Source organism: Peromyscus leucopus, chromosome 16_21 (genome assembly GCF_004664715.2).
Source record: "Peromyscus leucopus breed LL Stock chromosome 16_21, UCI_PerLeu_2.1, whole genome shotgun sequence".
NCBI classification, from domain to species: domain Eukaryota; kingdom Metazoa; phylum Chordata; class Mammalia; order Rodentia; family Cricetidae; genus Peromyscus; species Peromyscus leucopus.
In genome coordinates, this window is record NC_051084.1 from 49,271,467 (window position 1) to 49,297,981 (window position 26,515).

Consider the following 26,515-nt stretch of genomic DNA (forward strand, 5'->3'; position numbering starts at 1 on the left):
CAAATATCCCAAAAGCAATAGAGTTGATCTTATAAAGAGAGCTGATTGGATCTTGCCTCGAATTGTACAGCAAAAACCCATATCTGGAGTTCGTACATTTTATACAGATGCCAACAAAGAAGGAAAGGCAGGTTACAAATCAGAAAATTTAAGTAAAGTGGTTCAAAGTCCGTATAATTCAGTTCAAAAATCAGAATTGTATGCTATTCTGTTGGTATTAATGGATTTTTCAGAACCTCTCAACATAGTAACTGACTCTCAGTATGCTGAAAGAGTGGTGTTACATATTGAGACTGCAGAATTTATCCCTGATGCTTCAGAATTAACTTCACTATTTATTCAATTACAAGGTACAATCAGGAAAAGGAATCATCCTTTATATATAACTCACATTCGATCCCATACTGGTCTGCCAGGCCCTCTAGCACAAGGCAATGATGAGATTGATAAATTATTGATAGGAAATGTGCTGGAGGCCTCAGAATTTCATAAAAAACATCACGTCAATAGTAAAGGCTTAAAAAAGGATTTTTCCATAACCTGGCAACAAGCCAAAGAAATAGTAAAGAAATGTCCTACTTGTTCCTTCTACAATCAAACGCCATTACCAGCAGGATGTAACCCAAAGGGTACTCAGAGAAATGAAATCTGGCAGATGGACGTGTTTCACTTTGCAGAATTTGGAAAACTGAAATATGTACACCACACCATCGATACTTATTCAGGATTTCAATGGGCAACTGCTTTGAGTTCTGAAAAAGCTGATTCTGTAATCACTCATTTGCTAGAAGTTATGGCCATCATGGGTATACCTGCACAAATCAAAACTGACAATGCTCCATCATATGTCTCTGTTAAAATGAAACAGTTTTTTGCTTATTACAATATAAAGCATATTACAGGCATACCACATAATCCTACAGGTCAAGCAGTTATAGAAAGATCAAACAGAACTCTAAAGGATATGCTAAATAAACAGAAATGGGTAACAAAAACCCCCAGAAAAAGACTGCATAATGCTCTTCTAACTTTGAATTTTCTGAATGCCAATGAGAAAGGAACAACAGCTGCAGAGAGACATTGGATAATAGAAAAAACTACAGAATTAAATCAGCCTATATACTTTAAGGATGTGCTGACCTCAGAATGGAAACCAGGGTATGTATTACATTGGGGACGAGGTTTTGCTTTTGTTTCTACAGGAGAAGATAAGCTGTGGATACCATCAAAATTGATAAAGGTTCGATTTGAACAAGAGAGACCTCTTAATTAGAGGAGGTGATAGTTCATCAACCAGCATGAACATCCAATTTAAACTAACTGGTATCAATAACACATGCCTTTTCATTTAATCAGATAATAACTTGTCCAAAGGAAACATCCCCAAAATTAGTCTTGGGGAAAGGTTTTTGTTTTTGTCTTTTAGGAGAATGAAGGTTAAGGAATTTGAAGAACACTGGACAAATGAGACAACTGAAGAAAAGGGACAAATCATCTATCCCAAGAAACAGAGTGAAACGGTGTATGGGTATATATTATCTAAAAAATTTTATGTCTTCCTAAATGTTTGTTTCTGCTTTTCTCTAAAGATTTAACACTATTGGTCTTCTAATAGTCCCAGTTCAATTAAAATTTAAAGCTGACTTTGGAGTTGGAGAATGGCTCTCTCCTTCTTTAAAATCAAGCATGTTGTTAAAAGGAAAATGCAAACTCCCTGTATCATGCCAGAATAAAAGAGCCATCTTCTGCTATGGTACAGGACAAAAGCAAAATTAATTAACGGACTATTCTATTACTAATCTCAACTCTTTGATTCTATTCTGATTCTTTAAACTTTTCTTAAAGTATAAATTTTATATCAAAATTTACAAGATTAATATATATATACATTTTAAACTTTGTTAAGATATGAATGGTCATATAGAGTACTAACTAATTTTAGAAAAAAGGCTAGCTGCATATATATGTTTTTGTGTTCGAGTCTCTTATCAGTTTTCTGCAGGAAATCACGGCCAGGCCTAACATCAACTGATGTCTCCAGGAAGAAGATGGGGCCCCACAACAACAACAATTCCACGTGGACAATAATAATATCATTAAGCTGACAAACATCATCCACAGATCAGCTTTGAACTACAAGGTGCTCAGAGCAATTTTGAGATGACTAGCTGAGATGATCCAGTCTCAAAGACTACTTGAATAAGGACTTGAGATAAACCCTGAACTTTGGCATTATACACAGACTGGATAATGAAGGATATAGTTACCTCTCCTAGAATTTGACAATTAACCTAAAATTTTTCTTTCAGGATAAAGAAAACTTCGCCCATACCCAGCAGGAAGCAATTTTAAGAATACGACGCCCACATTCCCAAAGAGGTGGTGTGGGGCGGGTGGTTTTTTGGTCTTTTTAATGGGTTTTGGTTCTGGGATAATTTTCAGTGTTTAGGGGGGTTGGTTACAAGTTATTTTCAAGGGTTAGGAAAAAGGCTAAGCAAAGGAGATTAGATTTAAGGTTCTTGTTTAAAAAAAAAAAAGAAAAGAAAGAAAGAAAGAAAAGAAAAAGACAATTACTAATTTTAAATACTTTACATTGGATTGGATTGTTTTATATTGTATACAAATTTGAAATTGATATTGTTAGAAAATGCTATATGTATATTTCTAATTGTATTCATACCATTCATTTAACAATGTAATGCAAATTTCTGATCCTTGAATGTTATTATTACCAACTATTAGGATATAAAGAAATGAAAGTTAGTAGTTAGACATTACAATAGAACTTGTAGTCAGATATGTTTTAAAATTGAGCAGAGATGTTTTAGACAGGTCATCTTCAAACCCTTCAGAGAACTACAGAATATGGCATTTAAAATGTTTTAATAACTTAGAAAATTTTTCTTTTTTGAGACATGTCGGCTCCTGGCAGTACCAATCTACTTCAGAGAAAATATGGGCATTGAAGAAACTGCATATGGAATCAACTTTCATTTTGGCAAAAGTTAGCCACTGGACAACAAAGTATCCTCGAATCAACAGGACAAAATGGACAGACAGAACACGAAACAAGGGACTACTGATTCTTGCCAAAACAAGTGTGGTTATGGCTTTATCAAAAGGCATCTTCTGAGGCCAGGACAATATGGCCCCATCCCTGAAGTGGCCTTCGCATCCGGAAAAGGTACAGTGCCCTTTTCTTCGAAGGCAGCTTAACAGGCAGAGGGCCGATGGATTCTGTTGTACAATGGAACAGCAGCTGAAAGCTCATGCCTCTCAAAAGTAGACTGGCATTTAATAGAGGGATGTGAAGAAGGGGATGCTGAGATGAAGCCATATATACACAGCCAAGAAGAATGGACAGCTGAATTTAAAAACTGTCAACAATTTCCAGAATTTAAAATCCTGAATCATGACAGGACACTAGTGGAATTCAGGTGTTTCTGGTACGTGGACTGCTCTCACCCAATGTGAGGTTGAACTGTTGACCTTGTATACATCCTACATCACAAATGAGTCTGTCAGATACGCTAAGCCTATAGGCTGAAGATGATGCCCCAACACTGCGGAGAAACCTCAGGTGACTGCCCAGGCAGCTGGCTGTTTCTGTCAACTCACAAATTTTTTGAAGTTGCTTGCATGCACTTCCTGTTTTTATTTTTGTTAGCTAATATTATTCCCTTCTTGGGTCTCTGAGGGAGTTGAAGATTAGTTAGTTATGGTTGAAGATTAGTTAGTTATAGTTGAAAATTAATTAGGATAGAAAGTACCTTAGATACATCTTGGAATTACCAAAATAGGATAGATAATGGAATTATTTTCTCTGATTTGTCAAATACCTGTTTAGGTATTTATTACTTGTATATATTGTATATAGTTATTGTACTTTTGTATATAGTTTTTCTTTTGTTAGTTTAACCTTTTGCTTTTTTTCTTTTTATTAAAATAGAAAAGGGGAAATGTGGTGGTAATCTAATTGTACTGAAATGTGATTTTGATTGTATGTTAATAAATAAAGTTGTCTGGGGGTCAGAGCTATTAGAGCCATAGCAAGAGTGTGGCGGTGGTGGCACACGCCCTTAATCCCATAGATCTCTGTGTGTTCAGGGATATAGCCAGCATTGGAGACATATGCCTTTAAGACCTAGGGGGCTGTACATTCAGACAGTGACGAGGCAGTCATGTGTTTGGGTTTACAACCAATGAGAAGGCAGACAACATACTATAAAAAAAACGAACAGACAGGAAGTAGGTCTCTTTTCGCGAAGCTGGGACAGCAGGAGGAAGGGTGAGATTTTAGCTCTGAGCTCTGACCTCTCGGCTTTCTCCTTTACATTGTTTCTGTGTTTCTTATTTAATAAGACGGTTAGTTACATCTACAGATTGGTCAATAAATAAAACACTGATTGGCCAGGAGCTAGGCAGGAAGTATAGGTGGGACTAACAGAGAGGAGAAAAGAAAGAACAGGAAGGCGGAAGGAGTCACTGCCAGCCACCAACATAATAAGCAACATGTGAAGATGCCGGTAAGCCATGAGCCACGTGGCAAGGTATAGATTTATGGAAATGGATTAATTTAAGTTATAAGAAGTTAGCAAGAAGCCTGCCATGGCCATACAGTTTGTAAGCAATATAAGTCTCTGTGTTTACTTGGTTCGATCTGAGCGGCTGCGGGACTGGCAGGTGAGAGAGATTTGTCCTGACTGTGGGCAAGGCAGGAAAACTCTAGTTACCGGGCAGGGGTGGAGTGGGGTTCGGTTTGGTTCTTGAGATGAGGCTTTACTTTGTTGCCCACATGGGTCTGTAACTCAGGAGCTCCAGCCATCCACCCACCTCAGCTGTCCAAGCAGCTGGACTGCATACATGCACTTCTATGCTCAGCTCTAGCCTCTGATTTTTTTAAAGTGTGGCCTCTCCCCTGACTTCCTCAGGTCATTGAGACATATTTTTAAATTCTACTTGGATTTACCTACTGGCTTTTCACATTCATTTCTGTTGGTTTTTCTTGGGCTGAAATCTGCATCCTTAACTTTTATTGTACTTTTTAAAATAAAATCTACCCAATCATAGAAGGAGCTCATTGAATTTGCTATTTTCTACATTAATCATTATATCCATATACATCATTAACTCTGCAAGAAGGTATTATAATCTGTGCTTTAAACAATTATTATGCATTTTAAAGATAAGAGTAATAAAGTGACATGTTAAATTTATTTTGATATTTGCCATTTCTGATGTTCTTCATTCAAATATCTCAACACACCTCTCAAAACTATTTGAACAGATTACCAAGCATAGCATTGGGCTCTCAGCTAGCATAGATGTACATAATATGCATAAAAATTGTCCCTCATCATCTCCCTTAAGATCACATGTAATATACCTTGGCATGAACATGACTATAAACAATACCTAAATCCAGGTACTAGAACTGAATGATAATATCAGCTAAAAGACAAACTGCATAAAAGACAAATCAGTTTATGATATAATATATACTTACATGGGTTTTTTGAGGTTACAGTTTAAAATAAAAGCATTACATACTAAGCTTTTCAAAATTCCTACACTATAAAAATCCCTCCAATTAAAAAAAAAAGGTCGGGGCTTTTCAGGTGGACACTGAGTAGTTCGTCACATCATATCTAGTGGCTTCAACAGATTATAAGACAACATGGCAGCCCAGAGGAAGTAGATCCTAGAGGGAGTAGATCATAATGGTGTCATGAGAAGCCATTTGAATAAGGTTACTGATAAATCTGATGACATAATTTAAAAGAGTCAGGATTAATCTCAGATTAACAATTACAGATTAATCTCAACCTAGCTATGTAGTCCAAAGCTGGCCACTACATCTTCTAGCATCTTCCTCAATTTCTTTCTTACATGGTTTGACGTTTTCCTTGTAGAGCTTCTTCTCTTCTTTGGTTAGGTACATTCTAAGGTATTTTATTTTATTTTGAAAGTACTGTGAATGGGTTTATTTTCCTAATTTCTTGCTTGGTATATTTGATATAGGTATATAGGAAAGCTACTGATCGCTGTAAATTAACTTTGTACCTGGCCAACTTGGTTGAAAGTGTTTACCAGATCTAAGAGTTTTCTGGTGGAGTCCTTAGGGTTTCCTAATGTGTAGAGTCAACAACCTCCCCCCACCCCCCCCCACCCCCCGCAATGAGGATACCATGCTTTCTCATCTGTATCTTCTTTATTTGCTTCTCTTGTCTTATTGCTCCAGCTAAGACTTCCAGTACTATACTGAGGAAGGGTGGAGAAGTGGGCTATCTCGATTGTTCCAGATTTTAGTGGAAATGCTTTGAGCTTTCTCCTACTTAATATAATGCTGACAGTGGGTTTTTCATATGTAGCCTTCATTATGAAATATGTCCCTTTCCAAGTTTCCTCCGGGGAATCCCTTCCTCATGAAGGGGTACTGGATTTTGTCAAAACCTTTTCTGTGTTTATTCAGATGTTATTTCTTTCCTTGAGTACATTCATGTAATTCATTTATTGATGTACACATACTGAACCACACTCACATCTCTAGAATAAGGTCAGTTCTCTCATGGTGCATTGTCTTTTAGATATTTTCTTGAAAACTTTTGTGTCTATATTCGACAGAAAAATTGGTCCCTGATTTTCTTTCTTGTGGTGTCTTTATTTGGTTTTGGTATTAGTATAATACTGCTTCATAAACAGTTAGGTAGCATTTCTTCCCTTTCTACTTTATGGAATCTTCTCTTCTGAGACTCATTGGTGATGTTCTTCTTTGAAGTGCTGATAAAATTTACCATAAGCTCATCTGGGCCTGTGATTTTAGTCAGAACATTTTAAATTACTGTTTTAATCTTGCTGCTTATTATAGATCTTTAAACAAATGTTTAATGGTTAGTTTTGGTAGGTCATATACATGTAAAAATGCATTCATTTCTTTAAATTGTCCAACCATTTTTACAATTTTATTGGCATCTGTGGTAATGGCTCCCTTTTCATAACCAGTTTTATTAATTTAGCTCTTCTCTTTTGTCTCAGCATTACTGTTGCTGTGATAAAATATCCTGTCAAACACCAACTTGGGAGAAGAGGCTCATTTTAGCTTACAATTCCATGTTACAGTCCATTATAGCAGGAAAATCAACTTGCTTGAGCTAAGCTCAATCAGGACCTCCTGACTAGGGAATGGTACTGCTCACAGTGGGTTGGGTCTTCCCACTTCAGTGAACTCAATTAAGATGATCCCTCTGGATAGGCCAACACAGTGTAAGTAATCTTTCATTGAGACTCTCTTCCCAGGTTAATCAAGGTTGTGCTCAGTTGATAACTAAAATTAATCACATTTGTTCTGGTTAATTCAATTAAGGGTTTGTTGAACTTATTTTCTTTTCAATGACTAACTCTTTCTTTTGCCAGTTCCTTATACTATCTTATTTATTATTTCCATTTCACTTATTTCTACAATGATTTTCATGACTTCTGCTTACTGACTTGTTATTGGAGCTTGTTCTTTTACCAGCAACCTAAGGCATACCATTAAGTTATTTATTTGGTATCTTTGTGATTTCTTGATATACACATTTAGAGCTATGAACTTCCTTCTTAGGGTTGTTTTCCTTATATTCCATAGATCTCAGTATATTGTCTTTTAATTTTCAATTCATTGCAAAAAAAAATTTAATTCCCTTCTTGGCTTCTCCTAGGACTCATTCATTATTCAATAGTGATGTCTCTAATCTCCATGTGTTTGTGTTTGCACAAAGGTTTCTCTTTCTGTTTGTTTTATTATTCCATTGCAATCGGATAGAATACAAATTGTTTTAATTTTCTTATATTTGTTGAGACTTACTTTATGTTCTTATATATGACCTATTTTAGATAAAGCTTCATGGGCTGCTGAGAAGAATATATATTCTCTAGTGTTTGGGTGGAAAGTTCCGTAGATATCTGTTAAGTCCATTTGATCAAAAGTATCATCTAATTCAGATATTTCTCTATTTACTTATCAGGGTGGCTTGTCAATTGGTAACAGTAGGTTATTGAAATTATTCATTAGTATTGTGCTGGAGGTTAATCTGCTCTTCTATGTCTGGTTTTCTAAATACCTCTTGCATCTGAGTTGGCATTTCTTTCTCTAATTCTGGGAACTTTTCTCTTAGGATTCTTTTGAAAATGTTTTCTATGCCTTTAGAGCCAGTTCTTCACATCTTTTTATACCATTACCTATAGAGTTTGTCTTTCCATAGTGTTGTGTATGTCTTGTAATTACCACTTGTACATTCTTATTATTCTGTCTTTATCCTAGACAAATTGATGAATTGTTTCAATTACTCACTTTGTCAAGCTCAAATATTCCATCTTGTCCTTGATCCATTCTTTTGGTAAGACTTTTCAGGAACTTTTTAATTTGAATTTTTTTTCTTTCATTTCCAGCATTTCAGATTGGCTTTTTTTTAGTTTACCTTTATTGATTTTTCTTTTATATTACCTTCCTTATTTCACTTAGCTGTTTGTTCATATTCTAGATCAGTAATTATTTTCTCCTTTGATTCCCGTGAATATTTGAATAATAATTATTTTGAATTCTATGTCTAGATTTATATATTACCCACTCCCATTGGATGGCATTAATATAGGATTAGTAACTTTTGGAGGAGTTTATATTACCTTGGTTTTGATCCTAATATTGCAGCACGGTGAGTGCTGGGATCCTCTGTTCAGCAAGAGCAAGCCCTGCACTCAGAACAGTTCATTGCACAGATGATAGAAGGTGGGACGCACTCACAAACATTTCCTCTACCGTACTTCCAGAGAAAGTCTCCAAGTCACAAAGACTCTTGTTTTTATCAATAACACAGTTTACTGTCACACCTTCGTCCCATATTGATATCCTCTGGAAGTAATTTTTTTTTTATGATTGATAGGTGTATTAATCCTTCAGGGCATAAGGGATCAGGCTTGACCCTACTGGACTCTTTCCATCACACCTCTCTCCTTCCTGGGCATTTCACAATGCACAGCAGAAACTGAAGACAACGGCATGCATTTTTTTTCCCAGTGAGCCAGTCCACTGCACTTTTAAATGAGAAAAATAATAGCTTTAGTAATAGTCAGAACCTTGTATAAGCCACAAAGTATGCCTAAAATCTATTCCCCCCTTCCAACGTTAATATAAAATTGATCCTTTCAAGGGCTAATTCTTCCTTATTCACTAGAATTTGAATTCTTTCATCTATTGCATTACTTTGCATTGTGTTAAAAGCAACAGAACCTGAATACTTGTATTTAATTTTGGAAGAATCTCATAGGCTTGAGCCTTAAACTCCTGGCTTACTATTTTATGTTCTGCATCTAAAGCAAACACTTGGATCCATTTTGGAGAAACATATATTCTGTTTAAAACATCAATTATTCTTCCTGACCTTCTAGCAACAGTATGTGGTGCTTCATACTGTAGCTTCTGAATTTCATTTCATCATTCCAACAATTCAGATATAACAAGTAGCTTATATATAGTCTCCAGAATTACAATTTGAAACTTTAATATATGAAATAACAAATAGCTTTCTGCTGAGTGGCTGAAGGCATCTCAAAACCATATGTATACAAACTGTATGTGGTAATCCATGTCTGCAATCCCAGCACTCTGGAGGATGAGGATGGAGGTCTTCCCATGCTCATGAATTAAGAAGAATCAGTTCTGAGAAAAGCAATCTACAGGTTCAATTCAATTCCAATCAAATTACAACTCCATTCTTTGAAGAAATGGAAAAACAACCAGATATTCATGTAGAAACACAAAAGACCTTTTCACAACCAAAGCAATCCTAAAAACCAAGAGTGCTGCTGGTGGTGTTACCATATCTGATTTCAAGTTACACTACAGAATCATCATCATAATAACAGTATGTTACTGACAAAAAAACACAAACATGTATCATTGTAATAGAAGAGCCAGATAGAAGACCATTTTTTATTAAACTGCTTTTTACACAGAGGCCCAAAATATAGTATCTTCAACAAATGGTGTTGGAAAAACTGGTTATCAACATATAGAATAGTAAAACTAAATCCTTCTCTATTACCCTTCACCTAAGGGGGGAATCTCCAAATGAGTCAAAGACCACAACATAAAAGGGGTGTGAGTCTCCAAATGTGTTAAAGACCACAACATAAAACCCGAAACTCTGAAACTGCTAGAAGAAAATGTAGGGAACACACTACAAAGATATAGACGTGACAGCTATTCTTGACTATATCTGGATTAACCCAAGCTCCTGGGTATATATATGGGGGGGGGGTGTTATTGACAGAACCATTTGAAATGGGAAGACTCACTTTAAGTCTGGGTCACACCTGGTAGCAGCCTATGCAAATAACATGGAAGAAGGAAGCTCTTGATTCTGGCCTGCTTGCTCTCACCCTCACTGGCAAGGTCATTCTGTCACTGGTATTAGGGCCTATTTAGTCCTTCCAGATTCTGACATACGCTGAAGACGAGCTGAAACAGCTAGCCTTGAGGACTGAGCAACCATTGGAATTTTTCACTTTCCATTGGGAGACAGACATTGTTGAAATAGTTGAATCATAACCTGTAAAACATAACCTATAAATCACACATACACACACACAACCAGCTGTGTTTCTCTAGAGAACCCTGACTAAAACAAGAGACGTATGTAAGGACTTTCTGACTGGAACTCCACTTGCTCAGAAAGTAAGTAATGAACAAATGGGATCTGATGAACTTAAAAGGCTTCCTTACAGCAGATGCAACTGCATTTCAAGTTAAGAGGCAGCCTACAGAATTGAGGGAGGGTAGGCTGTCTCCCACATATATCCCACAGAAGATCAATATCTAAAGACATCAAGAAACTATGCATCAAGAAAATGAACAACACAATCAGAAAGTGAGTTATGAAAGTGAACACAGGGGCCTCAAAAGAAGAAACACAAATGGCTAATAAGCATTGCAGAACGAACTCAACACCATTAGCTACCATGGAAATGCAACTTAAAACTACTTTGGTATTCCAGTTCCCCCTAGTCAGAAGGGCTATTGTCCCCAAAGCAAATGACCCTGTGGTAAGATGGCTCTGCAAGAAAAAGCTCTTGTTATGTAAACCTTGAGGGTCTGAGCTTGATCCCCATAACACATCAAAAGCCAGATGGGGCTCACATCTGTAACCTGGCATTGATACAGCAAGATGGTAGTCTGAAACAGAAGAATTGCCTGGAAGCTTGCTAGTCGCCCTGGAATACACAGAACAACAGAAGCACAAGAGACCCTGCTTCAACAAGGTGAAAAGAGACCACCATGCTGCATCATAGCCTACACAACATCTGTATGCACACACCAGAACACCAAACAAATGAGAAAAAAAAAAAAGTGCTTCCTACAAGGATGTAGGAAGAAGGAATCCTTATATATTACTGGGATGTGTCAGCCTGTGCAGTCACTAGGAAAATGAGTGTGGCAGTTCTCAAAAGCTAAAAATAGAAGCACCATGTGACCTACCTCTACCACTCCAAATCATATACCCAATGTACTGCTACTACAGAGATACCTGCCATCCATGTTCACTGTTGCCTAGTCACAATAGCCAGGAAATGCAAGCAGCCTCAATGCTCATCAACAAATGAATGGACGATGAAACTGTAGTACAGATGAAAACTGAAATAACTAAAATTTCTGGGAAATGGATGGAACTGGAAACCACTGCCTGAGAGAACCCAGGACCAGAAAGACAATATCCTCTTTCATGTGCTGACTCTAGCTTTGAATTTTAGATTTTTGTGTTTAACTTGGAGTGTCTATAGACGCCAGGAAACTACAAAGGGGCCCTGAGAGGGGAGGACAGATTTCTCCTCCTATTTATTCTCTCTGCTTTCCAGCCCTACCAGTTTCTCTCTCCTGCCTTGCTAGTGGACGTTCAGCTCTTAGACCAGTCAGGTGTTTTACACAGGCAAAGTAACACAGTTTCACAAAATTAAACAAATGCAACATAAAAGAATGCAATACATCATTGCATCATTAAACAAGTGGTCCACATCATAAATAAATGTAACACATCTTCAACTAATACTCCACAACACCAGAGGATTGGGAATACTGTGAAATGCTGTCCTCTGGCTATGACATTATCCTTGCATTTGTAAATTCAAAGCAAGTGCAATTAACTACAAATACCTGCAGAAGATGGAGCTTGGCCAGGCTGGTCACAGCAACAGACCACTCCCTGGTACCAAGTTCCTCTGAGCTTTCTTTCTTCCTTTTTCTTTCTTTCTTTCTTTCTTTCTTTCTTTCTTTCTTTCTTTCTTTCTTTCTTTCTTTCTCTCTCTCTCTCTCTCTCTCTCTCTCTCTCTCTCTCTTTCTTTCTCTCTTTCTTTCTTCCTCTCTCTCTTTCTCTCTTCCTTCCTTTTTTTTTTTTAAATTCAAAACAGGGTTTCTCTGTGTAGTCTTAGCTGGCCTGGAAGTCCTGGAACTAGAAATCCCCCTGCCTCCGCTTCCTGAGTGCTAGGATTAAAGGTGTGCTCCACTACTGCCTGGCTTTAGTTACTTTTCTATTGCTGTGATAAGACTCCACACCAGGACCAAGGCAACTTATAAAAGAAAGTGTTTAATTTGGGTTTGTATCTTGTAGCTCATGATGCTGAAGCAAAGGCATAGTCATAGGAAGAGCTCAGATCTCACACTATAATCAATAAGATGCAGAAAGAGTACATTGGAAAAGGCGTGAGTCTTTTGTAACCTCAAAGCCCAGCCCCCAGTGACACGCCTCCTCAAACAAGACCACACCTCCTAATCCCTCCCAAACATTTCCACCACCTGGGGACCAAGTGTTTAAACATATGAGCCTCCAGGGACCATTCTCATTCAAACCACAATATGTATGAAGTTGTCAAAGAATACATTTTATTAAAAATGCCAGGAACCACATTCAGGTATAATTCTGAATGGTCTTAGAGCTAGATAATTATTCTATGCTAAATAAAATCTGAGATGTGGGAAATGCTAGGGTATATTTTCAACTTACTTTTAAAAGTACCTGAAACTATATACCCTTGAATTAAACAGATGTTGACTAAGGCCCAACTGTATGCCTAAAATTTTTTAAATGGCAAACATTTGTCTCTTATCCTTTGAGAAAAAGATGGATATAGAATATTTGAAAAATTATTCCATCTATGAGAACTAAGAATTTAAGTGACTTACAGAAACCTCAAATAGTCACTCATTAACATTTAGTGAACTTCACCATGCCCTGGACACTGAGCTATGAAGTAGAATTTAGACTTTGAGATCCTTGAAGTACTGTTAGGAGAGACAATAGAAAGCTCCATCAAATGCTCACCAATAATTCTGAGGGAGATAAAACAATTTCCTTGAGAGATGACCTTGGTTTTGAGGAGTTATGAACTGTGCTTGAAGAGTGGTCAGTCTTTGTTTGTTGAATGGTTTTGTTTCTGCAGGAGTCAGAGAACAAAGGAAATGGAAAGGTTTTTTTCTCAACTGGAAGCAATATGAGCAATAACTATAACCTTAGAGAACATGGCAGGAATGTAAACTGGAAGACTAGAGCTTGAAGAAAATGGTTTCACATAGGGTTTATCTGACACTCTCCCTTGCCTGCCTCAGCGGCAGATGCTACAAAGGAATCAAAGTTCACATCCAAGCATCTTTCGCAGGAAGAGGTAGCCTGGTGAGAGTCTGGCCAGTGAAAGGCAACAGCAAGCTAACGGAAAAGGGTCAAGCAAACACCTATTTCCAGGTGTACAATGTTGGTTGGCCCCATTCCCTTCCTTCTTCCACATCTGGAACTCTGTTTCCCTAGTGCAATTCTAAGGGAAAGCAAGTTTGTCCCAAAGAACCAGCAAATACAAAGTAGAACTGAAGTAGCCCTGAAGCCACCCCTAAACTTCTTGCTAAGAATATAAACATGTTCGTTAATACTTCATTTTGTATGGGCTTTTTATTATTGACTATAACTGTCTCCAAGATGGATAAGACTGGTTTTTTTTGTTTGTTTGTTTGTTTGGTTTGGTTTTTTGACACAGGATTTCTCTGTATAGCTTTGCACCTTTCCTGGATCTCACTCTGTAGCCCAGGCTGGCCTCAAACTCACAGAGATCCACCTGCCTCTGCCTCCCGAGTGCTGGGATTAAAGGCATGCGCCACCACCACCTGGCATCAGATAAGAGTTTTAAGAATTAGTCTTTTAGAATGATCCTTATTAAATTAGTATAAGTAGATTATAGAAGGGGTGCAAAGACTTTGCCAGAGGCTTATGACAGGGCTCAAGCTAAGGAATCAGCAGTGGTGCGGGTAAGGAAGCCAGAGTCTAGAGTTAGAAACAGGATAGTGTGGAAGAGGGAGCATCTGAGCAACAGTGGGCTGGGAGTGGTGCGAGTCTCCCAAATGAAAGGAAGTGTAGATACAGGGATGGCGTAAGATATTCAGTTCCCTACAGACTTAGTGTCAACAACTTATGGGACATTCACATGAAAATAAACAAAAGGAAAGCTGATTTAGGATCTGGAGACTGGAAACGAGACAGATGAGATACCAATTTCCAAGTGACCATCCCATGAAGATAAAGTCACACAGCACACATGGATTAAAGTCCACAAAGAAAATGTGAAGAGAGAAGAGAAATGAGGTCCAGGAAATCTAAGACAGAAACTAGACTGATGGCTTCCTAAGGCTGAGAGGAAAGAGAGCCAAGAGGATAGCTAAAGGAAGCTAACTGCCCACACACATGGGTTTCCTTTTGGGGTGACGAACACTGAATGTTTAATTATGAATGACTGCTCAACCTTATGAGTTCACTGAAAACAATCACACTTTGAACAGATGAACTACATGGTGTATAAATTAGGTCTCAACAAACCAGTTTTTTAAAAAGCAAGTAGGAAGAGATTTGGTGCAAGAAAAGCTATGTGTGTGGATGGGGGAATCATTAAAGGGATTGTCCGAAAACAAGAGGAGAAGTTGTAAGAAGGTATGAGTGGCCAACAGTGTTAAATACTAGATCCACCAATTAAACCCAAAACTGAAACATCCGATTTAGGGATTTAGCAGTCCTTGGTTATCTAAGTGTGTGTGATTTCAAGAAATCAGACTATATTGAGAAGTGAGAAATAGGAGGTAATAAACAAAGGGCTGGTGTGGTTTGAGTGAAAATACCCCCCCATGGGCTCATGCATTTACATACTTAGAGCCCAGCTGGTAGACTGTTTAGGAAGGATTAGGAGGTGTGGCCTTGTTGGAGGAAGGTGTCACTGGGGGTGGGCTGTGAGGCTTCAGAAGACTCAGGCTATTCCCAGTGCACTCTTTCTGCCTCCTGTTTGCAGCTCAGATGTAAGCTCTCAGCTACTGTTCCAGCAGCATGCCTGCCTGCTGCCACGCTCCCCACCAGTAGCAGAACAGTGATAAGACACTTCCCAGAGTGAAAAGAAGAGCAAGGAACATAGGTGTGCAAATGTCTCTGTGGTGGGATGTGGAGTTCCCTTGGGTATTTGCTCAGGAATGGTGGAGCTGTGTCATATGGCTGTTCTATTTTTAATTGTTTGAGAAGCCTCCATACTGATTCTCTAGTGTCTGCCCTTGCGCTCCCAACAACAATGGAGAACGTTTCCTCTTTCCTCACACCCTTACCAGCATTTGTTATCATTTGGTTTTCTTCACAGTGGTCATTCTAACTGAGGCAGGATGGAATTTCAATGTGGTTTTAGTTTATATGATGGCTAGAGATGTTGAATACCTTTTAAAGTATCATTATCCATTGGTATTTCTTCTTTTGCAAACTGTCATGATCACTAGCACATTTACTGGGTGGCAATTTGCGGTTTGGGGAACATTTCATTTTTGCAGTTCTTTATATATTCGAGATAGTAACTCCTGGTCTGTAGTGTAGCTGACAAAGACTGTGATGCTGTTCTTGGTTGACCACGTGATCACATCTGGAATGAACTACATTCCAGAAGTAGAGGGCACACCTGTGAGATTTCCTGCTTGGTTTGAAGTGGGTAAATCAAATTCTAGTCCAGACCTTCGAAGTAGGAAGACATATGTGTTTAATCCAGATTTTGAGGCAGGAAGACACACAGTCTGTGCCACACCTTCTGCTGGAAGCCTATATAAGGTCACTGAAGAAGGAAGCTTTTGCTCTTTGCCTGCTTGCCCTCACCTTGCCAGCACATCCATTCCTTCACTGACACTGGAGTCTGCTTCTTCAGGACTCCAGCGTATACAGAAGACCAGCTGAGACACCCAGCCTTGTGGACTGAGCAACTACTAGATTCTTGGACTTTCCATTTACAGCCAGCCATTGCTGGATTAGTTGACCTGTAGCCATTCCAATAAATTCCACGTACATTATATATGTGTATATATATATACATATACATATACATATATATATACATATATATATATAGTGTGTGTGTCTGTGTGTCTGTGTCTATGTGTATATATAGAGAGAGAAAGAGAGAGATTCATTCCATAAGTTCTATAACTCTAGAGAACCCTGACTAACACAAAGACTTTGAGAGGAATCTTCAAGGGAGAAAATGAAGAGCTGAAACATAAATTTCAGGTACTTAAACAAACAAACAAAAACTATAATCAAAGGGACACAGGGGAGGGAAGTACAGGTGGGGCATATTAGAACCAAGTATATTGTTAAATACATATGAAAATAAAAATGTTCTTGGATGTGATCAATCCTGGCATTTTATGCATTCTGCATTAGAATTTGTAATGACACACCGCACACATGAGGAATACAGCTCAGTGGTAAAGCAACTGCCTATCATGTATGAGGTTCTAGGTTCAAATTCCAGCATCACCACCATCACACACACACACACACACACACACACACACACACCTTGGACAGATGGCATCTGCAGTTAGAACATAATCCAATGATACCTGATCCTTGGACCACAAAGCAAGACACTTTTCCAAATCTCAGCTTCCTAGCAAGCAAAAATGCCCAAACCCATGTTTTTTCAAGGGCTCTGAGCACAGACTACGGTTCGCAATACTTCCTGAAGGTGAGAAAGGAGTGACCAAATGGCTCTGTTATAGTTGCTTGAAAAGAAATTAAAACGTAATTTTTTTTTGCTTCTCTTATAGGCTCATGGCAGGCACCCTCCTAAATGTTCAAATCAAATAATTTTACCAAAGTTGTATGGCAACATACAAAACTCACTTTCACTGCAGTTGGCACTCACTCACCTACATTCCCAGCTCCATAGTCCTTTAAAATCCCAAGAGCCCTTTACTGTAGTCAGGCACTGAGGAATGAATGCAGGATGTGCTGCGTCTGCTCCCGCTCCTGCTGTCTACCCGCTCCTATCTCACCGTTGTACGTCAGCATAAATGTCACCACCCCTCGGAGGACACCTCCAGACACTCCACCATCTGCCATTTCAACACCACTAGTCCAATCACTCTTTTTCTGCACATATTTGTTGTGCCTTTTCCCCTCTCACCTGGCCCAATGCAGAAGGCAGAAGCCATGTTTCCCAGGATGCCTTGGCAGTGTGATGCTCTGCCCACTGTAGAGACACTGCCTGCAAGGGAACTAGGCTGCCGGTGAGACGCTAAGAGGCTGAGCCATGATCGGGGTGGCACGGCGGGGCAGTGGAAGAGCTTGTGAGTTCTGTACAGTGTTGTGAACGTCCACACACACACACTCCTTTTAGTACTCCAGCACTTACTGTCAGACTGGTCCTGTTCTACCATCTGCCGTGGGCTCGTTCTTCAGTCTAAAGGCTGGACAAATATTCGAACTTAGAATATGCTTTTGCTTAGACACATGAAAAGGTGGGAGTTACCTTATTTTAATATTTTTTGTGGGGGTTTCTGTTTGGCACTTAGCAGTCATTTTGTTATTTTATAAGGTAAGAGTTGTGTAAATGGCCGTGTTGAAATGGTAAGATCAGCCAGGCGGTGGTGGCGCACGCCTTTAATCCCAGCACTCGGGAGGCAGAGGCAGGCGGATCTCTGTGAGTTCGAGGCCAGCCTGGTCTCCAAAGCGAGTTCCAGGAAAGGCGCAAAGCTACACAAAGAAACCCTGTCTCGAAAAACCAAAAAAAAGAAAAAAAAAAGAAAAAGAAAAAAAGAAATGGTAAGATCAGTTCTGTGGACAGGGCCAATCTGTTATTTATGCATATACATTGGCTGCACATTTGCATGCCATGGTCTCCGATGCTTTCACTGCATTGATGACTCATAGTTGGGAACAGCACAGCAGTTCAGTCACTGTAACAGAAGAACCGGTAGCTGTTAGGTTCGGCAAGGATGCTGGGGTGACTTAGAATACTATGGGCAAGGCTGCACCTCAGCATCTTCGTCAGGCCTGGTGTCTAACACAGCACTTCATAAAGAAAAGATTAATGTGTTTACTGTGAAGATAATTGGGTCACACTAAATGAACATCGCATCATGTATACAGTTACTACTCATGACTGATTTAATTAGTATAAATTAATCTAGATCTAGAATGACACTAGACAAAAATGTATTTATAACAATAACCTAATTATAAAGGTTAGCTCAAGAATAAAGCATTATTTTCCCCAATCCAGAAAACTGGGTGATTCTTTTATCACAGTTTTTAAAAATATAAACTTTTTTTAAACGGCTCCATAAAATATGCTATACATATTTACATATATTTGCACCATGTGCTCTTTATACATATATATTGAAATTGGGTAATTTCTAATGAAAAATGTGAGCTTAATGAGAAACTATGTAATATGGTTATTTTGCTAATAATCCTCCAGAGTTTGGAATAGGGACATTTGGGCATCTAATGAGGCCAGAGACTTTGAGTAGACCATACAGTACATTTCATCCAGAAGACTTTGGATAAACATGGGTGAGGGGAGTAAATTAACAAATTTGTCTACCAGTTTTATAGAAAATATGCACTAAAAACGCTCAACTTAACTCTTCTCTTTCATTGAGAATTTTGGGCACATTTGTGTATGGGTTATGAGTGACATGGGTCAGCACCAAAAGGAGACGAAATGTAGTTGTGGTTCTTGTCTTACCACCCTGTCTCTTACTGTGTGATTCTGCAGGAACTGCTTAGTCTGACTCAACTCTCTTGTTGCCTTTGCCTGAAGCAGGAAGAAACGCTATTTATCAGATCCTGATGAAGGGGAAGGACCTTCTCCTTCCTTAAACAAACAAGGCGTCCCTTATTCGCCTGAGCTGATGATGAATAGGGATCATTCACCACCACTCACTCTGGGACTCTCGAAGGCATTATCATTGTCTTTATTTTGTGAAGGACAGTACGCCAAGATTCTCCTTTATAACAGGGCGGTGCCACAACTGCCCATATCACTCTCTAAAATTTCCTCCGAAACAGGACAGTCACCGCCCAACTTCCATCACAGGAACCTAGGGTGACAGTTCACCCCTGTTCACAGTCACAGCACAAAATATTGGAAGTCTTCGGGAAAGTGCACTTCGGAGATGTTAGATGGCTAGAAACCAGAAGGCACACATGGCTTCCAGACTGTCCTACATCAATGGGAAATCATTTCATGAATGGTTTACAATGAAGTCTCTCTCATACACACACACACACACACACACACACACACACACACACACACACACGAGTGCAAGTTTTAAATAAGCAAACAATACACATATTTCCACCCAACTGAACCTTTCCATTTACAGTTTCTAAAGTCAGGTAAAATTGTAGACTTTGCTAGAGGGGTTAATTTCACTTTCTCATGTGCTATTATTAAAATTTAAAGGCTTGTTAAAAAGCTCATAACTTTGCAAGTATCTGAAAAGAAAGTGCCGGGGGTGCCTACCGACCTAAAGCGCCTTAGGAACATCACATTACTGACTTCTAGTGTCTCACAAAGAGCCTGGATTGAAGAAACATGCCACTAAATACAGACGAGGAGAAAAAGGATTACAGCTCCTCAGATTGGGGAGCTGCCTTCATCTCTTTGGTGGAGCCTCAAAACCGTGTTTTCCCCTTAGGAAGTATCATTCTGACCACCTCAGACAGAACACCTCAGAATTCCCCATCCACGCTGACTCCCTCCCGGAGGCGTGAGTGGCAGAAATAATGTCCTCTGCCAGATGAAACAGCAAAATGTTTTCCAGACTTCATCAGTCCCTGTATTCTATCGCAGCTTGTTCAGGTTTCAAAGTGAGTCAGCAGATCCTACATCATCGTGTTTCTCCTTTGACCAGGGCAGAAATGCTGAAAGTGTATTATCCACTTACTGAGATTGGCCTGGGGAACAGCAAGCACTAGAAACTTAGCCCAATGTGATTAGGACTTGCCAGAAAATCAAAGCATTCGCTTTGATAATATTTTGCAGCAGCTGCAAATTAAAAAAAAAAAAAAAAAAAAAAAAAAAAAAAAACAGCAGGAATATTCATTGTGTCCACTCTCACTTATTAAAGATGCTTCAATCCAAGTAAATGCGGAGGTCTTCCTTAAGGAGAAAAATCTTGGCAGAAATAACGTTCTAAGAGGGAGAAGAAAATATATCCTGTGTTTTGCTTAAGGGGAAATGTTATGTTTGTGGTAAATATAAGACAGTGATGAAATATGACATTCTTGTGCAACAGACTATGATTTCCACATACCAAATAACATTCCTTGCTTAGTTTATCATGCATCAGTAAATTAAGCTGATATTACATTTTATTTTATTGGGGGAAAAAAGAAATTCTAACAATCTTTTTGTTACAGTGAGTACCTTAAATTTTACTACAAACACCAAGGTAATTTTTATTTTCCAAAGCTTTGGAAAAAGCCAGTTACTCAAGAGACAGGGACAGGCATATCTCTGTGAGTTCGAGACCAGCCTGATCTACATAGTGAGTCCTGGGACAGCCAGAGCTACACAGTGAGACCCTATTTCAAAAAATAAAAAAATAAAATGCTATTTTAAAAGCCTGGGAAAGGTAAATAAACACTGCTAAATTCTAAGCCACGTTCCAAGAATGCATTTTTCTCTTCTGTCCAACTCTGAGTTCTATTTGCCCACCAAGAGACTGTTCTCATTCATGCCATAAATATTTATTAAGAACCCATTCCACACGAGGCACTGGGCCAGGCAATAGCGTCACTCGAGACCTAGGCTCTGCCCTCAGGAACTCACAGGCTAACCCATAAAGCAAGCAACAAGTAAACACAAAGATTTCAAATGACACTGGCAATCTTGCAGAACAAGATAAGGCACTGGACAGCTGTTCCCAGACTTCTTGACCAACACAAGCTCAAGACGAAACTTTAGCTGAAAAACTGCAAACAAAGTTGTGGGCACATCCCACGTGTTCCCAGGGTGCTTACGCTGAACCGTCTGAGGCTAGTTCCCAGCAATGTCTCCCGACTATCCTGTATGTATACGGAACTGGTGAATCTTTTCCAAGTCGATCCGCTACGTCTTAGCGCTTGTATCCTGTCCACCATTCACCGTGTGCTGCATCTAAATGAATTATTTGACTTCATTCATCTGTTTCACAACAGACCCAGTTCATGTCGTAGTCTATAAACCTGACCTAATTTTCTAAAGACTTCATTACAGACATATCTTGATTTTTACACATTTTTTCTTTTTCTTTCTCTTCTTTTCTTCCTTAAAAAGCCAGGGTCTCACAATGTAGCGATGTAGCTCTGGCTGTCCTGGAACTCACTATGTAGAGCAGGCTGGCCACAAAACTCATGGAGATCCCCTGCTTCAGCCTCTGAGCGTTGGGATTAAACATGCATGCAACCACAACTGACAATTTCCAGTTCAATTTTACAAAATGTATGATGGCTACCCAAAACTAAATACCTCCTCTGAACTAATTATTTTTTTACATAATTTTAAAAATAAGTTTCCACATACAGCCCTGCAGGGTACTGCTGGCCCTGTTTTACAGATGGCAAAACTGTGTTTCCCGCTCCCAAGAGCTAGTCAGTACAAAGCTAAACACAAGCCTGCTGACTGTTGACAAGTTATTTTCTCACGAATCTTAACTAGTAGAGTTCTCACTTCCAGGGCACAGGCAACAGAATCACTCAGTGTGCAACATAGTAACGTTATAATGCAGTTGAGCTTAAAGAATCACAATCCAGCAAAGCATCCGCCTGGATGCAATAATGCAATAAAACCTCCGATGAACAAGGAACACAAGATGTGAAGTAACTTCAGGTAAATAACGAGGTTGTAGGAGAAGGGATATACACAATACTTTGCGAAGCTGTGTCGCCAAGCAGCCTCCACGCCTGGGTACGAGCAACTTTCCCCCAAAAAGAGAGAAAACTGTCTTACTGAAAGTGGGCATCTGGAAACTAAAGAAATCCAATGGGTCAGGCAGAGCTTGTATCTTGTCCTACCTGGAGCTGGTCCTATTGCGGTCTCACATACTGGCAGCGTCCAGTCACCTACACTAGAGGGATAGCCTAGCACAAATATCAAGTACATACTCTCTGGTGTATCTTCACCAACACCACTATCGTGTCCTCAATACCATCGTGGAAGACAGCTTTCTGAGACAGGAGGACTGTCAGCTGGAGTCTCAGCTGGAGTGCATATGGTTCAAACCGTTCTGCGATAACGTCCTAGTAGTTTCACCCTAGGGTTTATCCAAGGGCACAACCACTGACCTCTGTGAGCACCCAGGAAGTGCGTGCACCATAGATACAGGCTCTAAGCTAAACTGATGATAGCCATTCCTTGGCTAAGTTCTCTAAGGCCTGCTGCACTTTTAGGGGCTGCCCCTCCCACCTCTTGTAAAGCAAACTCCACACAAAACTACACACACACACACACAATCTGTTACAACGCTCTCTGGGCTTGACTGTGGAATTACTTCAAAGGAAGCATGCCAGTTTGAGCTTAGGGTCTGCAAGCTTCCCAGTCCGTGCCCTACTGGTTTCTGAACACGCACATGATTAATACTGGTACCCGGGAAAGAAAGCTACTTCTGACCTTGAGAGTGTGACTAAATAAATTACCTCAGAGCGAAAGTGATGAGATCTCAGAACAGCATCTGGGGAGAAAAGAGGGAAAATGAGACTTCATTAACTCCTTGTTCTCAGCCTGCAGAGTTGCTTCTCACTTAACCTGGACTCGGGAAAGCACCTTCTAGATGTCTCTCTCCAATTCGGTGGGCAGATTTGGGGCGGGGCGGAGGGAGTATTGGACCATCTGTCTCTAAGGTGATTTCTCTGCAAGAAGTTCCAGCAAAGTTGGGAGGGGAGCCCCCCAATTATCACGCCTTACTTTTTTTTTTTTTTTTTCTTTTAATCCCCAAGCTCCAGCAAAGGCTGTGTAAAGGTAAGAGTGTCTCAGCCCAGGATTCCACTACAATTACCTTCTGGGCTTTAGCAAACTGACCCTAAGAAACGGAGTCTGATCCTTCCTCCCAGGACCTCCGAATCTCCGAGTTTATCCAAACCTAGTGATCTGAGGACGGACTTGAGGGCAAAAGGCCAGGGCTCGTTAAATAAATAAATGCACGTAGCTTGAGGAGTGGGCAATGACGGGGAGTCGGGAGGGGGGGACAGGGGCGGCCGAGGAGGAGGCTTCAACCTCCCTTCTAGCCCAGAAGACACCGGCGGCGGCGTGTCTCACCTCTGCTTCTGGAACGCCCCGAAAAGACCGATTTCATCGGATGCCTCCCTTTCTGGAGCTTGCGGTGCCAGCAGCAGAAGAAAATGATGGTGGCGATGGTGCCCAGCAGAAGCAACAAGAGGAAGAGAGCACATTGGATGCTGTAGGGTCTCAGCAAAACGAGGAAAGCCGCGGCGATCATGGTGCGGGCGAGGCGGGGGGCCGTGCAGTGCGGTGCGGTGCGGGGCTGAGGCGGCAGAGCGCGCTGGACGCGGGGCGCGGGGCGCGGGGCGCAGGGCGCGGGGCGCAGGGCGGGCGCGGCGGAGACGGGCGAGCGCGGCTCAGCGCGTCAAGCCCGGCGCTCGCGGCCCCGCGCGCGGCCCAATGGCTGCACACCCCGCGCCGGCCCCGGAACGACTGCTGGAGAGCGGCGGGCAGCTCTCGCCATGACTCAGCACACGGCGCGCCGGCGGGAGCCGCGCCCCTCCCTCCGCAGGCGCCCCAGCCCGTGCGCGGCCCTCGGGCTCAGCCCCGCCCGGGACGCAGCCGGCCGAGAGCATCGTCGGATGGCCGCCTCAGGCCTCGGCGTCGCGAAGCCGTCGCACGTGGGGCGGGGCGGGGCGCGGCGGGAGAGCCGGCGGGCGGGCGGGCGGGTGGGGGGCTCGGTGGGTGACGTCACGGGCTGCGGCGGCGGCGGCGGTGGCGGCGGCCGCGGCCGCGCGCACATGGATGCGAGCCGGGCCCGAGCGGCGGGCGCGCCCTCCCGCAGGACGGCTCGGTGCGCGCGCGCGCGCGGCCCGCCAGGCCACGCGCCAGGCGGCGGTGCGCGGGACCCCCGGGCTTCGCCTCTGCGGCCTCCGTGGACCGACCGACTGCTAGGAGGCCGACGTCAGGGGGCGCCAAGGAGCCGGGGGGACCGGGGCTCCCGCCTCCCTGCGCCCGCCCGGAGGCTGGGGCTCGGAGGATGCAGCAGGGTGAGCTATTTGGTTTGGGGGCGGGGGTAGTCCTTGCGCACTGAGGCGCGAGCACCTGGAAGGGCCATCTATCTCCAAAGCAGGTCCCATCTAGCGGCGCTCGAACCGCACGCCGGGGTCTGCAGACTTGCACTGTCCCACCCCCAAACTTGGTGCTGATCCTCAGCCCAGACGGGAGCTCGTAGGTCCTCTTGATTCCCGGCGCTGGCCATAAAACCCTGCTTCGCTTAGCGTCTTTGGAGGGAGAGGTGATTTTAGATGTGAGCATCTAACCGATGAAGGAAGTTGGTGATTGATTGGCCTGTAAATACTGCGGGAGAAAATTCTTAGGCACTATTAGCCAACGGTGATCTGTCATATGTGGGCACACACTCACCCTTCTCCCCTTCGCCGTTTCCCAGACCCCTTACATTCCGTTATAATTCGGGAAGAAAAACTATATCGTGGTTGTCTGCTGGACACTTGATAGTGGTCGCTGGTCCAGTGCCAGGAAGGCAAGGCGTGAGCGCTGCGGTGTGCTCTTCTGCAGAGGGCCTCCGCCACCTGGCGAGAAAACTAAAGCTGCGGCAGCATCCTGCAGCGTGTTGCGGCCTTGGCGGGCCAGTCAGTACTCTGCCCTGCTGCCCCTCAGGCATGCTGGTTTTCCCTCTGTGGGGCTGGGTGATTTGTTTTGTCTCATTTACTCGCGTAAGAATAAAAACCAAAAGACCATGCAATTATATGCTATATGACAAATGATACATTACCACATTTGGGCCATTTCTAGTAACTAGGTTGAAGACTAAATAATTCGTAAAATTGGAATGCTTGCATTGTTTTCTAACTATATAAAACCAATTTGCACTTCTGCAAAAATGCTTAGCCATTAGCTGCTGTTAAGGTGGGTGTTATCAAGCGTGAGCATTAAAAGAAATTCACAAAGATGTCGCTTAGTCCTAAGGCCAGGCTCCTAAGTATGGAAATGCTCTTATTTGCATGCTCGTTTCCTAACACAAATACAGACTGATATGTAACTCAGTTGTTTGGGGCTGAGAATGGAAGGGACCTTGCTTTCAGACACTGAGTAAGGTGGACTCTGGAATGTCAGACTGCAGGGCGCATTGCGTGCCAAACAGGCTTCCCAGGTCCCTGACTGTCAGAAGAGCTGCCTGGAAACACTGCACCATGTGCACATAGCTGAAGGATTTCTGATACTGCAGCCCACTGCAGTAAGAAACTGCATCCCTATCCATTATGCAGGGGTTGCTGAAAAGAATCCTGAGAGCTTGCAAAGTGTGGCACACCAGGAAAGGAAGAATTCATCACACTGACTGAGCAGGGGGCATGAGAGAGTCATGTTAAACTGTATTGGAAAAGCCTTCTGCAGACAGTGGGTAGAAATAACTAATGCTATTGAGGAAGGTCATCCTCATGCTTCTCACTGACTAAAGCTTGTAAGTGAGCTGAAATGGCATAAATACCTTTGAATGGAAACAGGTCTAAGACTGTAACCACAGCAAAGTAATCATTTTGCCCCCAAATTCTGCATTTTTAACAACAAAAAGAAAGTAAACCGCAATATGGTTCTCTGAGCTTTTACTTTAGTGCAATTATTATCATCCTGAGCCTTGCTACAGCCATTTACAAGTTTCAATTGCATACAAGAACATCATTTATTTCCTTCTCAGGCAAATGCTTAAGTAGCATGCAATAGGATCTATAAATACTTCTTTTTATATGTATTCATTTCTATTCTTTGTCTGAGTAATATTAAGGAGACATAAAATAAACAAACTGAGTCATTGAAAGAATTTAGTCTGTGAGTCCATTAATTTCTGATTTGTTGCTGATTTATCATTTCCTTTCCAAGTAATAGCATGTTAGTAATTGTTTTTTTTCTATGTGTTTGTGTGGCGATGCATTCTGGAGTTCAATATATATCAAATTAGCCAATCTGT

At 41.3% G+C, this 26,515-nt stretch overlaps 2 protein-coding genes across 13 annotated transcripts in view; one reads left to right on the forward strand and one right to left on the reverse strand.

Moving 5' to 3' along the window:
- The window catches only part of Dst (dystonin), a 436,213-nt gene extending 412,321 nt beyond the window's left edge, over nt 1–23,892 (reverse strand). For 5 of the 11 annotated variants that reach the window (XM_037199850.1, XM_037199849.1, XM_028865355.2 and 2 more), the window contains exons 1-2: nt 23,626–23,892; nt 23,007–23,041 (exon numbers count right to left, since the gene is read on the reverse strand). In XM_037199850.1, the coding sequence (XP_037055745.1) occupies nt 23,007–23,041; nt 23,626–23,806 (216 nt within the window). In that variant the 5' untranslated portion in view covers nt 23,807–23,892. The remainder of the gene's footprint in view (nt 1–23,006; nt 23,042–23,625) is intronic. The other 6 variants (XM_028865356.2, XM_028865362.2, XM_028865360.2 and 3 more) reach the window with 3 other exon arrangements.
- A 480-nt stretch (nt 23,893–24,372) lies between these two features.
- Bend6 (BEN domain containing 6) overlaps nt 24,373–26,515 on the forward strand; it is a 67,009-nt gene continuing 64,866 nt past the window's right edge. For both annotated transcript variants that reach the window (XM_028865377.2, XM_028865378.2), the window contains exon 1: nt 24,373–24,578. The gene's annotated coding sequence lies outside the window, so the exon portion shown is untranslated. The remainder of the gene's footprint in view (nt 24,579–26,515) is intronic.